The sequence below is a fragment of the Anolis sagrei genome, chromosome X (assembly GCF_037176765.1).
Source record: "Anolis sagrei isolate rAnoSag1 chromosome X, rAnoSag1.mat, whole genome shotgun sequence".
In the NCBI taxonomy this organism is placed as follows: domain Eukaryota; kingdom Metazoa; phylum Chordata; class Lepidosauria; order Squamata; family Dactyloidae; genus Anolis; species Anolis sagrei.
In genome coordinates this window covers 600,933-620,072 of record NC_090034.1, presented here as the reverse complement: position 1 = coordinate 620,072, position 19,140 = coordinate 600,933, and the positions used below count along the sequence as shown (strand labels likewise).

Sequence of the window (19,140 nt, the reverse complement as noted above, 5' to 3'; positions counted from 1 at the left end):
AGTCATCGCTCGTTTTTTCATAACGGAAATTTTGTCTTGCTTACAGATACTTTAACTTATGAGTGACCCAACATGTGAGTTTTTGGAAATACGAGTCATCGCTCAGTTTTTCACAATGGAAATCTTATCGTACATACAGATACTTTGACTTACGAGCGACCCAACATGTGAGTTTTAGGAAATACGAGTCGTCGCTCAGTTTTTCACAATGGAAATCTTATCGTACATACAGATACTTTGACTTACGAGCGACCCAACATGTGAGTTTTAGGAAATACGAGTCGTCGCTCGGTTTTTCACAATGGAAATCTTATCGTACATACAGATACTTTGACTTATGAGCGACCCAACATGCGAGTTTTAGGAAATACGAGTCATCGCTCAGTTTTTCACAATGGAAATCTTATCGTACATACAGATACTTTGACTTATGAACGACCCAACATGCGAGTTTTAGGAAATACGAGTCATCGCTCGTTTTTTCATAACGGAAATTTTGTCTTGCTTACAGATACTTTGACTTATGAGTGACCCAACATGTGAGTTTTTGGAAATACGAGTCATCGCTCGTTTTTTCATAACGGAAATTTTGTCTTGCTTACAGATACTTTGACTTACGAGTGACCCAACATGCACACACCCTGCACAACTCCTGAATGCGAGTGAGGCGCGCGCAATAAAGGGCGTTGTGCCAATACCTCTCCGGTGAGGTCCATCATGACGAAGAGGAGGGCCTTGAGGAAGGTCTGCTGGTTCTGGAGGACCCAGATGAGGGGCAGCCGCTCCATGAGGAACTTGATGGACACCACGCCTCCCAGCTTGGCATACCAGGCTTGCTCGTAGCAGCAGGCGCACAGGCGCTCCACGATGTACGAGAACAAGGGCAGCTGGCAAGCCTGCAAGGGAGGAAGGCAGGGAGGGAGGGAGGCAAACAGGGCTCGCTCAGACGAGTGCAGGAGCGCCCGGCTCCGCACAGAAAATAACATTGTTATTATTATTATTAACATTATATACATTCACAGGCATATGTGTGCATATATAATCATATATATATATATACACACACATATATTATTATTGTTATGATTTTGTCTATTATTATTATTAAATACATACACACATATATATGCATATATACTCCTATATATACACATACACATGCACACATATATAATTATTATTGTTATGATGATATTGTCTATTGTTATTATTATTAATATTATATACATACACAAACATGTGTGCATATATACTCATATATACATACACACACATTTATTATTATTGTTATCATGATTTTGTCTATTATTATTATTATTATATACATACACACGCATATGTATGCATATATACTCATATATATATATACACATACACATATATTATTATTATTATTATTATTTTGTCTATTATTATTATTATTTACATACATGTTATCATGATTTTGTCTATTCTTATTATTATTATTAATATTATATACATACACACATATGTATGCATATATACTCATATATATATATATATATACATACATATATATTATTAGTATTATGATTTTGTCTATTGTTGTTGTTATTATTTACATATACACTTATGTTATCATGATTTTGTCGATTGTTATTATTATTTACATACACACATAAGTTATGATTTTTTCTATTGTTACTATTAATATTACATACATACCACTCATATGTGTGCATATATACTCCTATACACACAAACAGACACAATTATTATTATTATTATTATTATTATTATTGTGTTTATTATATTTATTATGTTTGTTTACATCCCGCTGTTTTTCTCCATAAGGAGACTCAAAGCAGCTAACATTACAATTGAAATATACAAATATATAAATATTAACACAGTATTAAATATCTATACACACACACACACGTGGAACGCTGAGCAATGGCATGGGCTATGAGTAAGCCCCCCAACCTGGTGAGCGCGCCCACCCGTCCACCCTCCCCCCCGGCCGTGCCCCCCCCGCTCCTGGGCAATGGCATGGGCCAGGAGTAAGCCCCCCAACCTAGTGGAGCGCCCGCCCACCCGCCTACCCTCCCCCCCGGCCGTGCCCCCCCCCCCCGCTCCCGGTGCTGACCCTTTCCTTGGAGCCGAGGATGATGCTGGCGACGTCGAAGATGACGGCCAGGGCGACCTCCCCGATCTTGCAGAGCTCCTTCTCCTCGTAGGCCATGCAGATGGCGATGGCGTCGATCAGCACCAGCGGGTCCATGCCTTTGGAGCCGTTCTCCTCGCTGTGGAACATGGCCGTGCTGGGCTGGCTCCCCACCTGGTAGCACTGCAGCAGGAAAGGGCCTGCAAGGGGGAATGGGGCACACACCAACAAGGCCATTCGCCACAGGAACACAAAACGGGGCTGGCTTCTTCTTCCATTAGGAAGCGTTCCCTCCACAAGCCCCAAACTACCATGCCACAGATTCATTTAAACACTATGTACACACACACACACCCCTTTCCCCTCCCCTCATACCTTTTCCCCTTTCCTTTCTCTCCCCCCCCTTCCTCGCTTTCCTGTTTCCTCTTCCTTTCCTTTCTCCCTTCTCCAGCTCTCTTGGTGGCTCCTTCCCTCCTTCCTTTGCTGCATAAACATGTCACCTTTCTTTACCAATGACCACACACAGGGCCACTTGACCTAGCGATCGTAAGCCCAGTTACATCAGAGGGCCACTTGACCTAGCAACAGCCAATACAGTGACACCACAGAGGGCCACTTGACCTAGAAACAGCCAGGTCAGTTAGATCAGAGGACCACTTGACCTAGCAACAGCCAGTCCAGTGACACCACAGAAGGCCACTTGACCTAGCAACAGCCAGTCCAGTTACATCAGAGGGCCACTTGACCTAGCAACTGCCAGGTCAGTTACATCAGAGGACTACTTGACCTAGCAACAGCCATCCCAGTTAGATCAGAGGGCCACTTGACCTAGAAACAGCCAGGTCAGTTAGATCAGAGGACTACTTGACCTAGCAACAGCCAGTCCAGTGACACCACAGAAGGCCACTTGACCTAGCAACAGCCAGTCCAGTGACACCACAGAAGGCCACTTGACCTAGCAACAGCCAGTCCAGTTACATCAGAGGGCCACGACCTAGCAACTGCCAGGTCAGTTACATCAGAGGACTACTTGACCTAGCAACAGCCATCCCAGTTAGATCAGAGGGCCACTTGACCTAGCAACAGCCAGGGCAGTGACACCACAGAAGGACAATTGACCTAGCAACTGCCAGGTCAGTTAACTCAGAGGACCACTTGACCTAACAAGAGCGAATCCAGTGACAAAACAGAGGACCACTTCACCTAGAAAAAGCCAACCCAGTTACATCAGAGGGCCACTTGACCTAGCAACAGCCAGAACAGTTACATCAGAAGGCCACTTGCCCTAGCAACCGCCACTCCAGTGACACCAGAGGGTCACTTGACCTAGCAACCGCTGGCCCAGTTAGATCAGAGGACCACCTGACCTAGCAACAGCCAGCGCAGTGACAATACAGAGGACCACTTGACCTAGAAAACAGCCTTTACGATGCAAGAAGGGTGAGGAACGCCCTCTCTCCGGGGACATAAGTGAGCCTGGACTCACCGCACTGCTGTGCCACGGCCACCATGGTGTAGTGTCGGATGAGGCTGGCCACGAAGGGGAGGGCGCTGGGGCGCAGGTCCTTGATCACGGCTGACATGAAGGCCCCGGTCAAGGCTTGCTCAAAGGTCTTGCGTGCCGGCGTGTCCTGGGCTTTGTACCGGTGAGAGATGATCACGCTGGGAATGGACTTCTCCGTGAAGCTGCAGCGGTCAAGGGGAAGGCGGGAGGTCTATTATGGTCTGTACTTCCTCCCCCCTCCACCCAATAAAAAGACAACTTGATTGATTCCATTGGTGAGATAGGATTGACAGTGGTGTGATGTGTTTTGATCCAGCTTAAACCAGTGGGGATGGTTATGTGGATGTAATTATGGGGATGTTGTTTTTCTCATTTTTTTAATTGACCTGTTGACCAACTTTTAGATTCTGGGTCCCCTTGAAGGAGGAAGCCAAGGTAGAAAGAGACCGCAAAGGTAAAGGGAGACGGACTTACTTGGGATGGGCCAGAAGCTGATACAGGGCGTGCTTGTTGTCGTCCAGGCTCATCATGGCCACCAAGAAGCACTTGATGACCTCCCACGCCTGCCTCCGGTAATACGGCTCCGTGTTGGCGCTCTTCAGGCAATCCAAGGCTGTCTCAATGGCCTACAAAAGCAAGAAAAGGAGGAAGGCATATGTGTAAGACTGTAGGATCTCTATAGCAATATTAAATAACCACTCACAAGCCGGTTTTGCTTTGAAATGAATATATTGCTTTTATCTCTGCAGCAAAGAAAGACACTACTGACTTTTTCCCTCCACCACTTCCTTTTATACACCTTTCCTGCCCATCTCCCCCTCTTCTCAGTTTCCTTATTAGAACTTCTTGCTTCACAAGTTCCAATACAAGTTTTCCAGTGCCTTCTGCTGGCTTCAAAATGTCACAGAGAGAAAATTGAGGCAGCCAGGATGATTCAGTCAGGATGTCACGGAGGGAATTTGTGATGTCTTCATGCCCTCAGAAATTGACTCCTGACAATTTGCTTCAGTAACACACGAAAGTGGCAAAGTGTCAGACTATTGGGTTGTTAGTCAGCCAAAAGTATTGACAAGATTCGGAAGCCTAGGTTGCCTTAAAGGAGGAATGGGCCAATTTGGGCCTGCCCTTCCTCCACGTAATAATAATAATAATAATAATAATAATAATATAATAAAAACTTTATTTATACCCCGCCACCCTCACCCCAAGGGGACTCGGAGCAGCTTACATGAGGCCAAGCCCAACAACACATCAATAAATACAACGAGCTATAAGCAAATAAATAATACAATTAATATAACTCACATATAGACAAAACATTGCTCTGTGATATACTCATGCACACGGCCTGGAGAACCTTTTTAATGCTTTTGAGAGTTTGAAGAGCATTCATGTCAGCCACTTCCTGTAAAGGACCTCAGTTGGAACGGAGGCCAAAAGCCATCTAGTCCACCCTTGTTAAGATTTGAGGGTGGGCGTGAGTTTGCAACAGCGAAATGAGAACGCAGGCCGCTTACCTTCTCCATGGGCAGCTGGATGGAGGCCTTGCAGTCGGAGAACTCGGCGGTGATGCTGGGCCCTTGGATCTCCGTCACGACGTACTGCAGCTTCTGCGACTCCTTCAGCATCTTCCGGTTGCTGCCGCCGAACTTGCCCAGCACGCGGTAGGCGACGTGGGAGATGGTCTCGGCGGGATTGCGCAGCGTCCGCCACAAGGCCTGGGAGGAGAGGGTTGGCACGCGCTTTAGGTTTGTCCCGTACAGAGGTTTTAAAAACATCGTAAGCTGCTTTGAAACCGAATCTGATGCAAATGGTTCATGTTGATACTATCCTTGTGAGAGCAATGCTGCGTTCAGGTACAGAGCTCGCGGTTTCATGTAACCAAGTGTCAAGCTGTTCCTGTGTTCCTAGTCTTGTGAGGGCTAGTTTTGCCTGCCTTGGATTTATGTACCTTGCCTTTGTCAGGATTAATTTAGTTATGTATGTGTTTTTCAATGTGCTTCTATGTATTGCAAAGATGGATGCCACTGTGAATTAAAAATGCCATTGAAAAGAAGCAGGGAGCTGAGGGATGATTTATTATTGCCACCAATTTGAAAGGAACCAGTATTCAGGAGATTTTACCCCAGTTCCCAATTTTAAAAAGACTTAGCCGATTTGCAATGGAGGTTGCCGATTAGGAACCAAATTTACCATCAAGTTAGGAGGGAGGCTGTTCAATTGCACCTCCTCCTTTATTAAGAGGAGGTGCAATTAGTAATTACACTGTATATACTGTAGCGTGACTGGAGAGAAGAATGTAGATTTATTTGGTTACTTTTCCCTACGTTTCTGCAACCATGTGAGGTAAGTTGCAATATTGTGAGAAATGCCACTTTGTACACAGGATAGACGGAGCTGAGGCAATCTTCAAATAAAAGTTAACAATTTTATTAAGTACACAGCGTGTGGTTGCAAGACGTAACTTTTCCTTGTTGCACTTGGAATAATACTTGTAACTTTAACAGTTCATTCTTTCAAGTAACACAGTATCTTTCTGACGTAGAGCACTTGTTTCAGACAAAGTTTCAATCTAGGGATGTTTCCCTTATTTGATCCTCCCTAGATCAAATACTAAGTAAACTATTCTTTAGCCTCTCCTTAGACTAAAAGAATACCAGCTCTGTTTCACCATTCGGCTGCACTAGCCTGAGAAACTTCCAACAGCCAAACCCAGCTTTTCAAAGCCTCAAAGCTTTGCTTCACAAGTCACTCCGCCATCTTTCCTTTCCTTCTCTCCCAACTCCTAACTCCTGACTCCCCTGAACCTATCTCCTGACTGCTCACTCCTCTAAACCTAAACCCTAACTGATTTTTAACTGTCGTTTTTTCAAACTCTCCCCTCTAAGCTCCTCCCACTTCCCTCTCTCCTGCATCGGTCTCCATGGCAACGCACATGGAGGACTCCTCTGACTTAGGCCGCTCCAGCATTACTGCAGCCAATCTAAACACAAATACAGTTAAAATCATACAGTTTATAATCAATTCCTGTACAACATGCACAAATGTTTATACTTTGAGGCTGTGATTAAGTGAACTTGAGAAAAAGTAAGATAAGGTTTGTTCTTGCTGAGAACAGGAGGGAGTTGCCAGTCTCAGCAAGAGAAGATAAGCAGGTGTGAAGAGGCTTTCGGTTTTGACTAGTTCTTTGTTGTTTTTTCCTGAATTGTAGCTCACTGTAGAAAGACGTGTCTGATGTATGTACTTAGTAAACTTAGGTTTTTTGGTAACTCAAAGCCTGCAAAGTCCTTATTTTGTGACTCAGTGCCTGCTTGATCTAGCATTCCTTCCGCTGGGTATCGTCAATCTCTGACAGCCTTCGCATATCTCATTGGAATTATTTTAGACACTTTCTCTGAAGGGATTTTTGGGCTTTTGGCTTCTATGAACATAACCTTTGAACTTTAGATTCCCTTTTTATATTTGCTTGCATTTCATATATCCAGCTTTTATTATACTCTGCTTTTAATAAACTGTTAGGTTGGAGTATCTGGACAGTGTGCAGTTTGTGGTGAAAAAGACGCTTCAGGGCCCTAGTGCAACACGTAGTCATTAATATTTTGTATAGGATTTGCTTTAAATGGCCGTATAATGTCTTGTTAATATTTTCTTTTCTTTTTTTACATATTGTATATGATTTGATTTAAATGGCTGTTTAATGTCTTGTTAATATTTTCTTGTTTACATGTTTTTCTGTTTTTCCCCTTTTTCTTCTCTTTTTGTTTTTGTTTTTTTATTTACACAACAACAAAAATCAGTATGATAAACACCTGGCCCCTTTTCTGAGCAAACGCTGACCTCCGGCGGTCATTTCCGACCGCTGCGTCGTTCCTACCTGCATGAGCTCTGCGCGCACGGGCTGGATGTGGTCGTACAGGAAGTCCGGCTGGAGGTTGTCTACACACAACTCGAGGGTCCGCAGGCCTTGGCTGACCAGCGTCTGGGAACCGTTCAAGGCCGAGACCAAAGGATCCATCAGCATGGGCAAATAAGGCAGGAGGGAGCTCAGCCGGACTGGCACGGTGAGACAAAGCTCCACAAACAGGTCCTTCATGTGCTGCTTGTGCAGGCCACTCTGCAGCATGTTCAGACCTGCAAGGCGACAGACATTCATAGAATCATAGAATCAAAGAGTTGGAAGAGACCTCCTGGGCCATCATCCAGTCCAACCCCATTCTTCCAAGAAGCAGGAATATTGCATTCAAATCACCCCTGACAGATGGCCATCCAGCCTCATATCATATTCGTCATATCATAGGCTTCCCACTTGCATCTTGTTTATTTACAAATTTTTAAGCCAGTCATCGACATAAGGGAAGGGGGGCCGATCATTACAATCACAACCGAAGCAACAGGTCAGCTCCAAAAATACCAAAAGTATTACAAGCTGGCAATACATTGTTGTTATTATTATTATTATTATTATTATTATTATCCAAGCCACTTACGAACACAGTCATTTTAAACGTGCTTTTCAAACATCCCAATATCTAAAGACAAACACTTGACACATGGGCTAATCAATAAATGTACTCCTTACGGACAGAGTCTTCCTTTGAAAGTCCTTCAACAGAGACCGGGCTGGTTTCCACCAAGAATGTTTGGATTCCCTCCTGACACCCCCCTGGTTCTCACTCTGCTTGGAGCCTTACCTTGGAGCAAGTTGGGCAGCAAGGGCAGGAATTCCTGGTAGAGGAGGTCGTGGCTCCCTCCGCCGATGGACCGGAAGAGCGCCCGGAGCAGCAGGAAGTAGTTGTAGGGCTCCTTGGCCGTCTGGGCCAGCTCCATAGAGCTGTTCACTATCTTGTGCAAGTGCGGCTGGGGGAATCGAGACACAAAAAGAGGGGGGTTTCTTACGTTAATGTGGCACTCAATTATTGTCAATTTGGAAGCCGTTCTGAGTCCCCTTCGGGGTTGAGATAGAGATAGGTACTAATCATCATCATCATTTTTATACCCCGCCACCATCTCTTCAAAGGGGACTCGGGGCGGCTAACATGAGGCTAAGCCCAAAAATAATATAGCAAAGTTAGACACAAAATAACAGAAAAATTACATCAAATAAAAATACAGTAAATAAATGCATACCTATATTTTTCTCCAATGCATTATTCTGCCTGTTTCCTGAATTGCTGACAAGGATTCAGGCCCCATCTACACTATCCCTCTAAAATTCAGACAATCTGCTTTGTGTTGGAAATCGCAACCTTCTTCAAGTCTCCACTAGTAATTTGTTTATATATGATTGGGTTTGCTTACTGTATTGTAAAGGCATTTTTTGGTACGCAGGTTTCCCTGTGTACCAAAACAGGATCTGGGACTGCTCAGAGCTCAGACTCCATTTTAGACTTCAGACTACTTTAGAGCACAGACACCATGAGACTTTGGACTGTTAACAGAAAACTCAAGTTGCTGTTGAATATAAAAACTATTTCCCTGCGTACCAAAACAGGCCTGATTTTCCTGGGTACCAAAACAGAACCTGGGACTGCTCAGAGCTCGGACTCGATTTTAGACTTCAGACTCCTGTAGAACACAGACACCATGATACTTTGGACTGTTAAGAGCAAACTCAAGTTGCTGTTGAATATAAAAATGATTTCCCTGCGTACCAAAACAGGCCTGCTTTCCTTGTGTACCAAAACAGGACCTGGGACTGCTCAGAGGTCAGACTCCATTTTAGACTTCTGACTCCTTAAGAGCACAGACGCCATGAGACTGTTTAAAGCAAACTCAATTTGCTGTTGAATATAAAAACAATTTCCCTGCATACCAAAAAAGCTTTCCCTGCGTACCAAAACATGCCTGCTTTCCCTGTGTAGCAAAACAGGATCTGGGATTGTTCAGAGCTCAGACTCCATTTTAGACTTCTGACTCCTTTAGAGCACAGACGCTATGAGACTTTGGACACTTAAGAGCAAACTCAAGTTGCTGCTGAATATAAAAACAATTTCCCTGAATACCAAAAAAGCTTTCCCTGCATACAAAAACATGCCTGCTTTCCCTGCATACCGAAACAGGATATGGGACTGCTCAGAGCTCAGACTCCATTTCAGACTTCTAACTCCTTTAGAGCACAAATGCCATGAGATTTTGGACTGTTAAGAGCAAACTCAAGTTACTGTTGAATATAAAAATGGTTTCCCTGCATACCAAAACAGGCCTGCTTTCCCTGTGTACCAAAGCAGGACCTGGGACTGCTCAGAACTCAGACTCCGTTTTAGACTGCAGACTCCTTTAGAGCACAGACACCATGAGACTTTGGACTGTTAAGAGCAAACTCAAGTTGCTATTGAATATAAAAACAGTTTCCCTGCGTACCACATAAGGCCTGCTTTCCCTGTGTACCAAAACAGGATCTGGGACTGCTCAGAGCTCAGAATCCATTTTAGACTTCAGACTCCTTTAGAGCACAGACGCCTCGAGACTTTGGACTGTTAAAAGCAAACTCAATTTGCTGTTGAATATAAAAACGATGCCCTGTGTTGTCCGCACAGAGAAACCACTTCAAACCTATATGTAACTGGATTGGCAAGTTACACGCCTGTATGCTGGATACATAAAGGTTGAGAGTAAACCAAATACATTATTTTTAACAAAGTCTAATTTATTTTTGCCCCTTCAGAACATGGTATAGAAACAAAACGTTTTATGGGAGAGGAGATGTTTTTGGACACTGAAAAGAACACTTCTGGAGAACTGCTGTTTTTACGCATTGGCCTAATCTCTGTTCCTAACAGCTCAGAGACAACTAGATTATCAGTCTAACAACTGCAAATCCAAATTGCTCCATTTCCTAAAGCAGGCCTATTTATTGCCAGTGTTTGTATTTCCTTCTGACAAATACATAATGGAGTCTCAATAGAGGGAAAGAACACAGCCCTCAAATACATCACTGTCCTTAGAACGCTGACGTTTGGATTAAAGCGTCCTCCTAAAAACAAGGAGGAAATCAAAAAGCCTTGAGTGGGCGATGCCAAAGAGAGCGGGGCAGGAGACCCATCCCAGGGGGAGACTCTGCCGTAATTCGGGGTTTCATTCACACCCAAAGGCCCTCAACCTTGCACCGCAAATGCCGCAAAGAGCTCCCATTGCTCAAAATTAAATTGTCGACTGAAGTCCACGCCGTCCGTCCCTGAGAATCAAATAATTTAACAGGCACGGAGCCGCCGACCGACGGTAGTCTATCACGCCATTTAAATTGGATTTGCCGTTTGTGTAAAATGAAAGTGACCTTGGCGCGCCACAAGAAGGATGCCTGCCTTGCACACGCCTTCCTGGAGGACTCCTAAGTACGCTCTCTCCCACCACCACCCCTCTCTCTATCTATATATATATATCTCTATATATAAATATAAATGTAATGTTTGTTTGTTTGTTATATTCACAGAACTCAAAAACCACTGGACGAATTGACACCAAATTTGGACACAAACCTCTCAGGCCAACAAGTGACCATCTCTCATAAAACACTGAAAAACACAGCAGAAGGGACTTAAGAAGCCAACACCCCCCCCCCCCAAATATTAAAACGCATATACAAACACAAAACACATACACAGAAAGAAGGGTGAAGGAAGGAGAGAAGGAGCGAGACAAAGAGGGAAAGAAGGAGGGAAGGAGAGAAAGAAGGAAAGAAAGAAGGGTAGAGAAGGAAGGAAGGAGAGAAGGAGGGAGAGAAAGGGAGAAAAGGAAAAGAAAGGTAGAGAAGGAAGGAAGGAGAGAAGGAAATTAAAAAGAGAAAGAGGGAAGGAAGGAGAGAAAGAACGAAAGAGAGAAAGAGGGAAGGAAGGAAGGAAAGAGACAAGGAAGGATGGAACCAAAGAACAAAGGAAGCGAGAAAAGAAAGAGGAAGAAGGAAGAGAAGGAAGAAAGAAGAAGGGAAAGAAAAAGAGGGAAGGAAGAAAAGAGGGAGGGAAGGAAGGAGAGAAACAAAGAAGAAGAGAAAGAGGGAAGTAAGGAGGGAAGGAGAGAAAGAAGGAAAGAAAGAAGGGTAGAGAAGGAAGGAAGGAGAGAAAGAACAAAAGAGAGAAAAAGGGAAGGAAGGAAGGAAGGAAAGAGACAAGAAAGGATGGAACCAAAGAACAAAGGAAGCAAGAAAAGAAAGAGGAAGAAGGAAGAGAAGGAAGAAAGAAGGGAAAGAAAAAGAGGGAAGGAAGAAAAGAGGGAGGGAAGGAAGGAGAGAAACAAAGAAGAAGAGAAAGAGGGAAGTAAGGAGGGAAGGAGAGAAAGAAGGAAAGAAAGAAGGGTAGAGAAGGAAGGAAGGAAAGAAAGAACAAAAGAGAGAAAAAGGGAAGGAAGGAAGGAAGGAGACAAGGAAGGATGGAACCAAAGAACAAAGGAAACGAGAAAAGAAAGAGGAAGAAGGAAGAGAAGGAAGAAAGAAGAAGGGAAAGAAAAAGAAGGAAGGAAGAAAAGAGGGAGGGAAGGAAGGAAAGAAACAAAGGAGAGAAAGAGGGAGGGAAAGTTGGCCACAGCAACGCGTGGTAGGTACAGCTAGTACTAAATAAATAAATACATGTATGCCTTTATGCATACATGTGTGTGTGTGTTTATATTACATTACATTACAATTTATACTTGGCTAGGATTACACTTATATTTTTACCCTGCCCTTCTCACCCCTGAGGAGGGGAATCAGGGTAGCCTCACAAAAGCGTCATAAGATGCCGATATCACAAAAACAATCAATCATACATTAAAAATATTAAAAACAGTGATTAAACAATTGATTAAACCCGCCTGTTAAGAAATCCTCTGTTGCCCTCCAGGTCCAGAAGAAGCCCCCTGACTTAAAACACACCACACGAAGAGTGAAGAATCAAATCTTCTTTTATTGAAGCTTAGTAAATAGCAAGAAGAAATAAATGCTTGTAAGAAAATCAGAAGATTCCAAAAAGTATGAGTCCATAAACAGCAATGACCCAAAGCAATCCCCACACAAGAAATACAGGCAATCCAAGACACCATTAATCCAGACAGGAATCAAGCAGGATGCAAAGACAACCCAAAAGGCTAAAAAACTCCACAGAAACATGATCCCTTGAACAAGACTTCAATGGCACAAGAACTTGGTTTCCAAACGATGCCTGATCTGACAAGATTCTCTAAAGGCAAACCTTAAATCCCAAAAACTGTTTCATTTTCCCCCAGTCTTTGATTTTAATTGACGAATTCTCTATGTAAACATTGGGCCTCTTGTTGATTCTGGCTAATCTCCAGCCGCCGACTCTGCTTATCTGACTCCTCATTAACTTTCCCAGGTGTCAGACTGTTTTCCAAACTAGAATCTGGAGAATTCACAGGCGGAGGGAGTAAACCTTTCTCCCAAGGCCTGACAGAAGGATTCTCATGAGAATCTGCCCTTTGCACCGAAGCCTCTCTGTCAGTGTCTGCATGAAACTCATTGACCAAAGTGTCTCCATCTTGCACCTCAGAGTCAGTCCCAGCTTCCCCCACATCAGAAGCAACAGGAGACTGACTTCCCTCCTCATTACCCACATCAGACACTGAAACATCAGGAGGCTGAGACACATTCACAGGTTCGAGCCCAGGCTCAGGTTCAATCACAGGCTGAGTCCCAACACCTAGTCGTGTGTCCGACTCGGGGACTCTGATCGGGGACTATCCGCACTCAGACTCCATTTTACAAGTCAGTACAATTTAGAAGTCAGCCAGGATAGTATGCATTTGGTAGTGTCAGTCTGCTGCAGTATATAGGTAGAGGTGAAGGTTTCCCCTTAACATTAAGCCTGATCTGACAAGATTCTCTAAAGGCAAACCTTAAATCCCCAAAACTGGTTTTGTTTTCCCCCAGTCTTTGACTTTAATTGATGAATTCATTCAGATCTACGTAAACATTGGACCTTTTGTCGATTCTGGCTAATCTCCAGCCGCCGGCTCTGCTTATCTGACTCCTCATTAACTTTACCAGGTGTCAGACCGTTTTCCAAACTAGAATCCGGAGAGCTCACTGAAAGGAACATTCTCATGAGAATCTGCCCTTTGCACCGAAGCCTCTCTGTCAGTGTCTGCTTGAAACTCATTGACCAAAGTGTCTCCATCTTGCACCTCAGAGACAGTCCCAGCATCCCCCACATCAGAAGCAACAGGGGACTGACTTCCCTCCTCATTACCCACATCAGACACAGAAACATCAGGAGACTGATACACAATCACAAGTTCAATCACAGGCTGAGTCCCAACATCCTCTTGTTCCAACTTACGTAGAAATTCGACTTAAGAACAAACCTACCGAACCTCTCTTGTTCGTAACTTGGGGACTTGTCTTTATGCATACATGTGTGTGTATCTGTGCACGTGCATACTATATTGTGCGTGTGGCTGGGATATACTTCCGAAATGCCCCTGTTCCGCCTTCCACACCAATTCAACTTAAGAGCAAACCTACAGAACCGACTATCTCGCCTGTACCTTGCAGGCTACCTGCCTACAATGGACTCCTATCCAAGAAGGAAGCGCCCGCTTCTCTTGATGACAGTGGCAAAATCCAAGAGTTGAGGAGAACATACAAGGAGCTCCAGGCCCGTTATCTCTCTGCCTTGGCACTGCTTCTGATTTTTGGAGGCCTGGGTGGAAAATGGCTCCCTGAGACTGCACTGATGCTTTCCCCTCTCAACGTATCCATGAGCCACATCAAAATCCACATTGTGGGCCCCAAAACCTGCCCTTGGCTTAGAAACGAGCTCGGCTTACCTTCAGCATCTGCTCGTTCTCGGCCGCAAAGAGCGAGACGGAGCCAAAGACCAGCTTGAAGAGCTTGAGATACAGGTTGGACAGCTCCACGTTGGAGCCCATTTCAGGCAACCGGTCCAGAAGGTATTCTACCAGGATAGTCGCAAACAGAGCCGAGGTAGTTGGGTTGGCCAGAAAGGAATTGGCGACAATCTGGAAGGGACAAAAGAAAGAAGGGCATTCAACCCATAGGAGCAGTCCCCAAGAGGGCAGAGATTCTGAGTCCAGTGGATGGCCATCTGTTGGGAGAGCTTAGGTTGTGGATTGGATGGATCTTGTAGGTCTCTATCAGGCCTGGGCCAACTTTGGCCCTCCCTCCAGGTGTTTTGGACTTCAACTCCCACAATTCCTAACAGCCAGTCGCTGTTACATGTTAATGGACAGGTAAACTATATTTCATAGCATAATAGTCGTGCCCCCATTTTTTGAGATGGTTAACTGCATTTCATCACACAATAGCCATGTCCTCATTTTTGGGGTAGTTAACTGCATTTCACTGCGTAATAGTCGCACCTCCATTTTGGGGGCTGGTGGTGAACTGGCCGGGGTGGTCCATGCCTTAGTCACCTCTAGACTGGACTACTGCAATGCGCTCTACGTAGGGCTGCCCTTGAAAACGGCTCGGAAATTCCAACTGGTCCAACGGGCAGCAGCCAGGATGTTAACTGGGGCCCCTTACAGAGAGAGGTCAACCCTCCTGTTCAAGGAGCTCCACTGGCTGCTGTTTATTTTCCGAGCCCAATTTAAGGTGCAGGTGCTTACCTACAAAGCCCTGAACGGTTTGGGACCATCCTACCTTCGAGACCGCATCACAGTCTATGAACCCACACGCTCGCTCCGGTCATCAGGAGAGGCCCTGCTCGTGATCCCACCCGCCTCGCAGGCGCGTTTGGTGGGGACGCGGGACAGGGCCTTCTCTGTGGTGGCCCCCCGCCTCTGGAATGCCCTCCCGAAAGATCTCAGACAGGCCCCCACCTTGGCGGTTTTTAGAAAAAACCTGAAAACCTGGCTATTCCAACGTGCCTTCTCAGATTAGGAACCCCACTACCAAAGCCCAGAAGCACTTTAGTAGAGTCAAGACCATTCTCAACGCACACCGCACTTTTACTTTAATCTTATATCCCCCGACACTTTTTCAGCACTTTTAACCCTGTACCCCACTCCAGCCGGCTCAGTTTCTTTTTAATATGTCCTGTTGTATTGTGTATTGCCACTGTTCTCTGCTTTAACTATTTATTTGCTATGTTTTTGTATTGTTGTATTGTTGTATTGTGTTGTGCTGGGTTCCGGCCTGTTGTAAGCCGCATCGAATCCCTTTGGGAGATGCTAGCGGGGTACAAATAAAGTTTAATAATAATAATAATAATAATAACTGAATATCACCACATAATAGTCGTGCCCCCATTTTTAGGGTGGTTAACTATATTTCATTGCATAATAGTCGCACCTCCATTTTGGGGGCTGGTGGTGAACTGCCTTTCATCACATAATAGTCATGCCCCCATTTTTAGGGTGGTTAACTGTATTTCATTGCATAATAGTCACATCCCCATTTTGGGGCTGGTGGTTTACTGCCTTTCATCACATAATAGTCGGGCCGCATTTTTTGAGATGGTTAACTGCATTTCATCACACAATAGTCATGTCCTCATTTTTGGGGTGGTCAACTGTATTTCACTGCGTAATAGTCACACCTCCATTTTGAGGGCTGGTGGTGAACTGCATATCATCACATAATAATCATACATACTCACATTGTTCTTCAGTCAAATCAAATTTCCCCAGTGAAATGCTATGCTATTAATCTGGTCCAGCCCCACTCTTGCGCAATAGCTGTATCTCTCACAACAGCACTCTTTCACCGTAGCTCTCTCACACAATAGCTCTCTCTCTTGCAATAGCTGTATCTCTTGCAACAGCACTCTCACAGTAGCTCTCTTTCACGATAGCTCTCTCTGTGCAATAGCTCTCTCTCTTGCAATAGCTGTATCTCTTGCAACGGCACTCTTTCACAATAGCTCTCTCACACAATAGCTCTCTCTCTTGAAATAGCTATATCTCTTGCAACAGCACTCTTTCACAATAGCTCTCTCTCTTGCAATAGCTGTATCTCTCACAACAGCACTCTCACAGTAGCTCTCTTTCACAATAGCTCTCTCTTGCACAATAGCTCTCCCTCTCTCTTTCAATAGCTGTATCTCTCACAACAGCACTCTTTCACGATAGCTCTCAGGGAATAGCTCTCTCTCATGCTCGTAACTCAAATCTCTGTTTACATGTCAAAGCCCGACCAAGCGATGGCTCGTATCACAAAAACTCTTAAGTTAGTTCACTCGTAAGTCAAGGTGTCACTGCACGGCATAATATCCAAACACAAACTGGATCGGCCAGCGAAAGTGCAATGACGCTAAGAATGAATTCCAACGAAATCCCACAACGGACTACAGCAGTTGTTACCTAATTGCTAATGAACACAGGACAATTCCCACCAAGCCAGTGGTTCTCAACCTGTGGGTCTCTCCCCAGATGTCTTGGCCTTCCACTCCCAGAAATCCTAACAGCCGGTAAACTGTCTGGGATTTCTGGGAGTGGTAGGCCAAAACACCTGGGGAGGGACCCACAGCTCTGAGATAATGGGTGTGTTGTCCTTGGAGCCAAGATTGGGATTTGGCCTGTTATCAAGCCTGACCGGCCAAGTTCTGCAGCGTTCAGCATTGCTGTCAAGTGCCCCAAACATACTACCTGGAGGGCGTAGTTCTTGGAGATGCGTTCCACCATGTACGGGACGGTCGTCTGGAAGATTTCCTTGAAAGTCAAGGGGTTCATCATGGTGAAGACGCCCGCAAAGTGCTCCAGGACCTCCTTCTCCTCTTTCATCCGGACCGTCTGGCAATTGGCCACACGGATGTACGTCTGCCCGTTCCCCGCTATTTGAACCTTTTTCACGGAGGAATAGAACAGGAATCGGTCATTGTCTCCACAGGTCGTTACACCCTAGAGCTTCGTGACTCTATTTCACGGATGCCCCAGGTGTTTCCCAAAAGGAGAGATGAAGGCAGCCTTACAACCATCTTAAAACCAACCATTTACTGTATATACTCGAATATAAGCCTAGTTTTTCAGTCCTATTATTATTATTATTACATTTATTTCATTCTTTATTACTGTTATTATTACATTTATTATTTTACTCTATGATTACTGTTATTATTACATTTCCATTATTTTACTCTATTATTATATTTCTTATTTTGCTCTATTATTATTATTATTACATTAATCATTTTACTCTATTATTATTACATTTATTATTTTATTCCTTATTATGGTTATTATTACAATATTATTTTACTCTATTATTATATTTATTATTTTGCTCTATTATTATTATTATTACATTAATCATTTTACTCTATTATTATTACATTTATTATTTTATTCTTTATTATGGTTATTATTACATTTATTATTTTACTCTATTATTTTGCTCTATTATTATTATTACATTAATCATTTTACTCTATTATCATTACATTTATTATTTTATTCTTTATTACGGTTATTATTACATTTATTATTTTACTATAGAATTACTGTTATTATTACATTTCCATTATTTTACTCTATTATTGTATTTATCATTTTGCTCTATGATTATTATTATTATTACATTAATCATTCTACTCTATTATTACATTTATTATTTTATTCTTTATTATGGTTATTATTACATTTATTATTTTACTCTAGAATTACTGTTATTACTACATTTCCATTATTTTACTCTATTATTGTATTTATTATTTTGCTCTATTATTATTATTATTACATTAATCATTTTACTCTATTATATTTATTATTTTATTCTTTATTATGGTTATTATTACATTAATCATTTTACTCTATTATTATTACATTTATTATTTTATTCTTTATTATGGTTATTATTACATTTATTATTTTACTCTTATTATTGTATTTCTTATTTTGCTCTATTATTATTATTATTATTATTACATTAATCATTTTACTCTATTATTACATTTATTATTTTATTCTTTATTATGGTTATTATTACATTAATCATTTTACTCTATTATTGTATTTCTTATTTTGCTCTATTATTATTATTACATTAATCATTTTACTCTATTATCATTACATTTATTATTTTATTCTTTATTATGGTTATTATTACATTTATTATTTTACTATAGAATTACTGTTATTATTACATTTCCATTATTTTACTCTATTATTATATTTATTATTTTGCTCTATTATTATTATTATTATTACATTAATCATTTTACTCTATTATTACATTTATTATTTTATTCCTTATTATGGTTATTATTACATTATCATTTACTCTATTATTATATTTATTATTTTATTCTTTATTATTGTTATTATTACATTTCCATTATTTTACTCTATTATTATATTTATTATTTTGCTCTATTATTATTATTATTACATTAATCATTTTACTCTATTATTATTACATTTCCATTATTTTACTCTATTATTATGTTTATTATTTTGCTCTATTATTATTATTATTATTACATTAATCATTTTACTCTATTATTATTATATTTATTATTTTGCTCTATTATTATTATGATTACATTAATCATTTTACTCTACTATTATTACATTTCCATTATTTTACTCTATTATTATGTTTATTATTTTGCTCTATTATTAT

The 19,140-nt window shown here is 42.2% G+C and overlaps 1 protein-coding gene across 1 annotated transcript in view; it reads right to left on the bottom strand.

The window, feature by feature from the left end:
- LOC132780040 (transformation/transcription domain-associated protein) overlaps positions 1 to 19,140 on the bottom strand; it is a 232,772-nt gene that overhangs the window by 192,297 nt on the left and 21,335 nt on the right. Inside the window, exons 17-25 of the mRNA XM_067460867.1 lie at positions 17,169 to 17,363; positions 14,388 to 14,579; positions 8,324 to 8,489; positions 7,507 to 7,763; positions 5,150 to 5,350; positions 4,107 to 4,258; positions 3,615 to 3,814; positions 2,111 to 2,328; positions 699 to 896 (exon numbers count right to left, since the gene is read on the bottom strand). Of these exons, the coding sequence (XP_067316968.1) occupies positions 699 to 896; positions 2,111 to 2,328; positions 3,615 to 3,814; positions 4,107 to 4,258; positions 5,150 to 5,350; positions 7,507 to 7,763; positions 8,324 to 8,489; positions 14,388 to 14,579; positions 17,169 to 17,363 (1,779 nt within the window). The remainder of the gene's footprint in view (positions 1 to 698; positions 897 to 2,110; positions 2,329 to 3,614; positions 3,815 to 4,106; positions 4,259 to 5,149; positions 5,351 to 7,506; positions 7,764 to 8,323; positions 8,490 to 14,387; positions 14,580 to 17,168; positions 17,364 to 19,140) is intronic.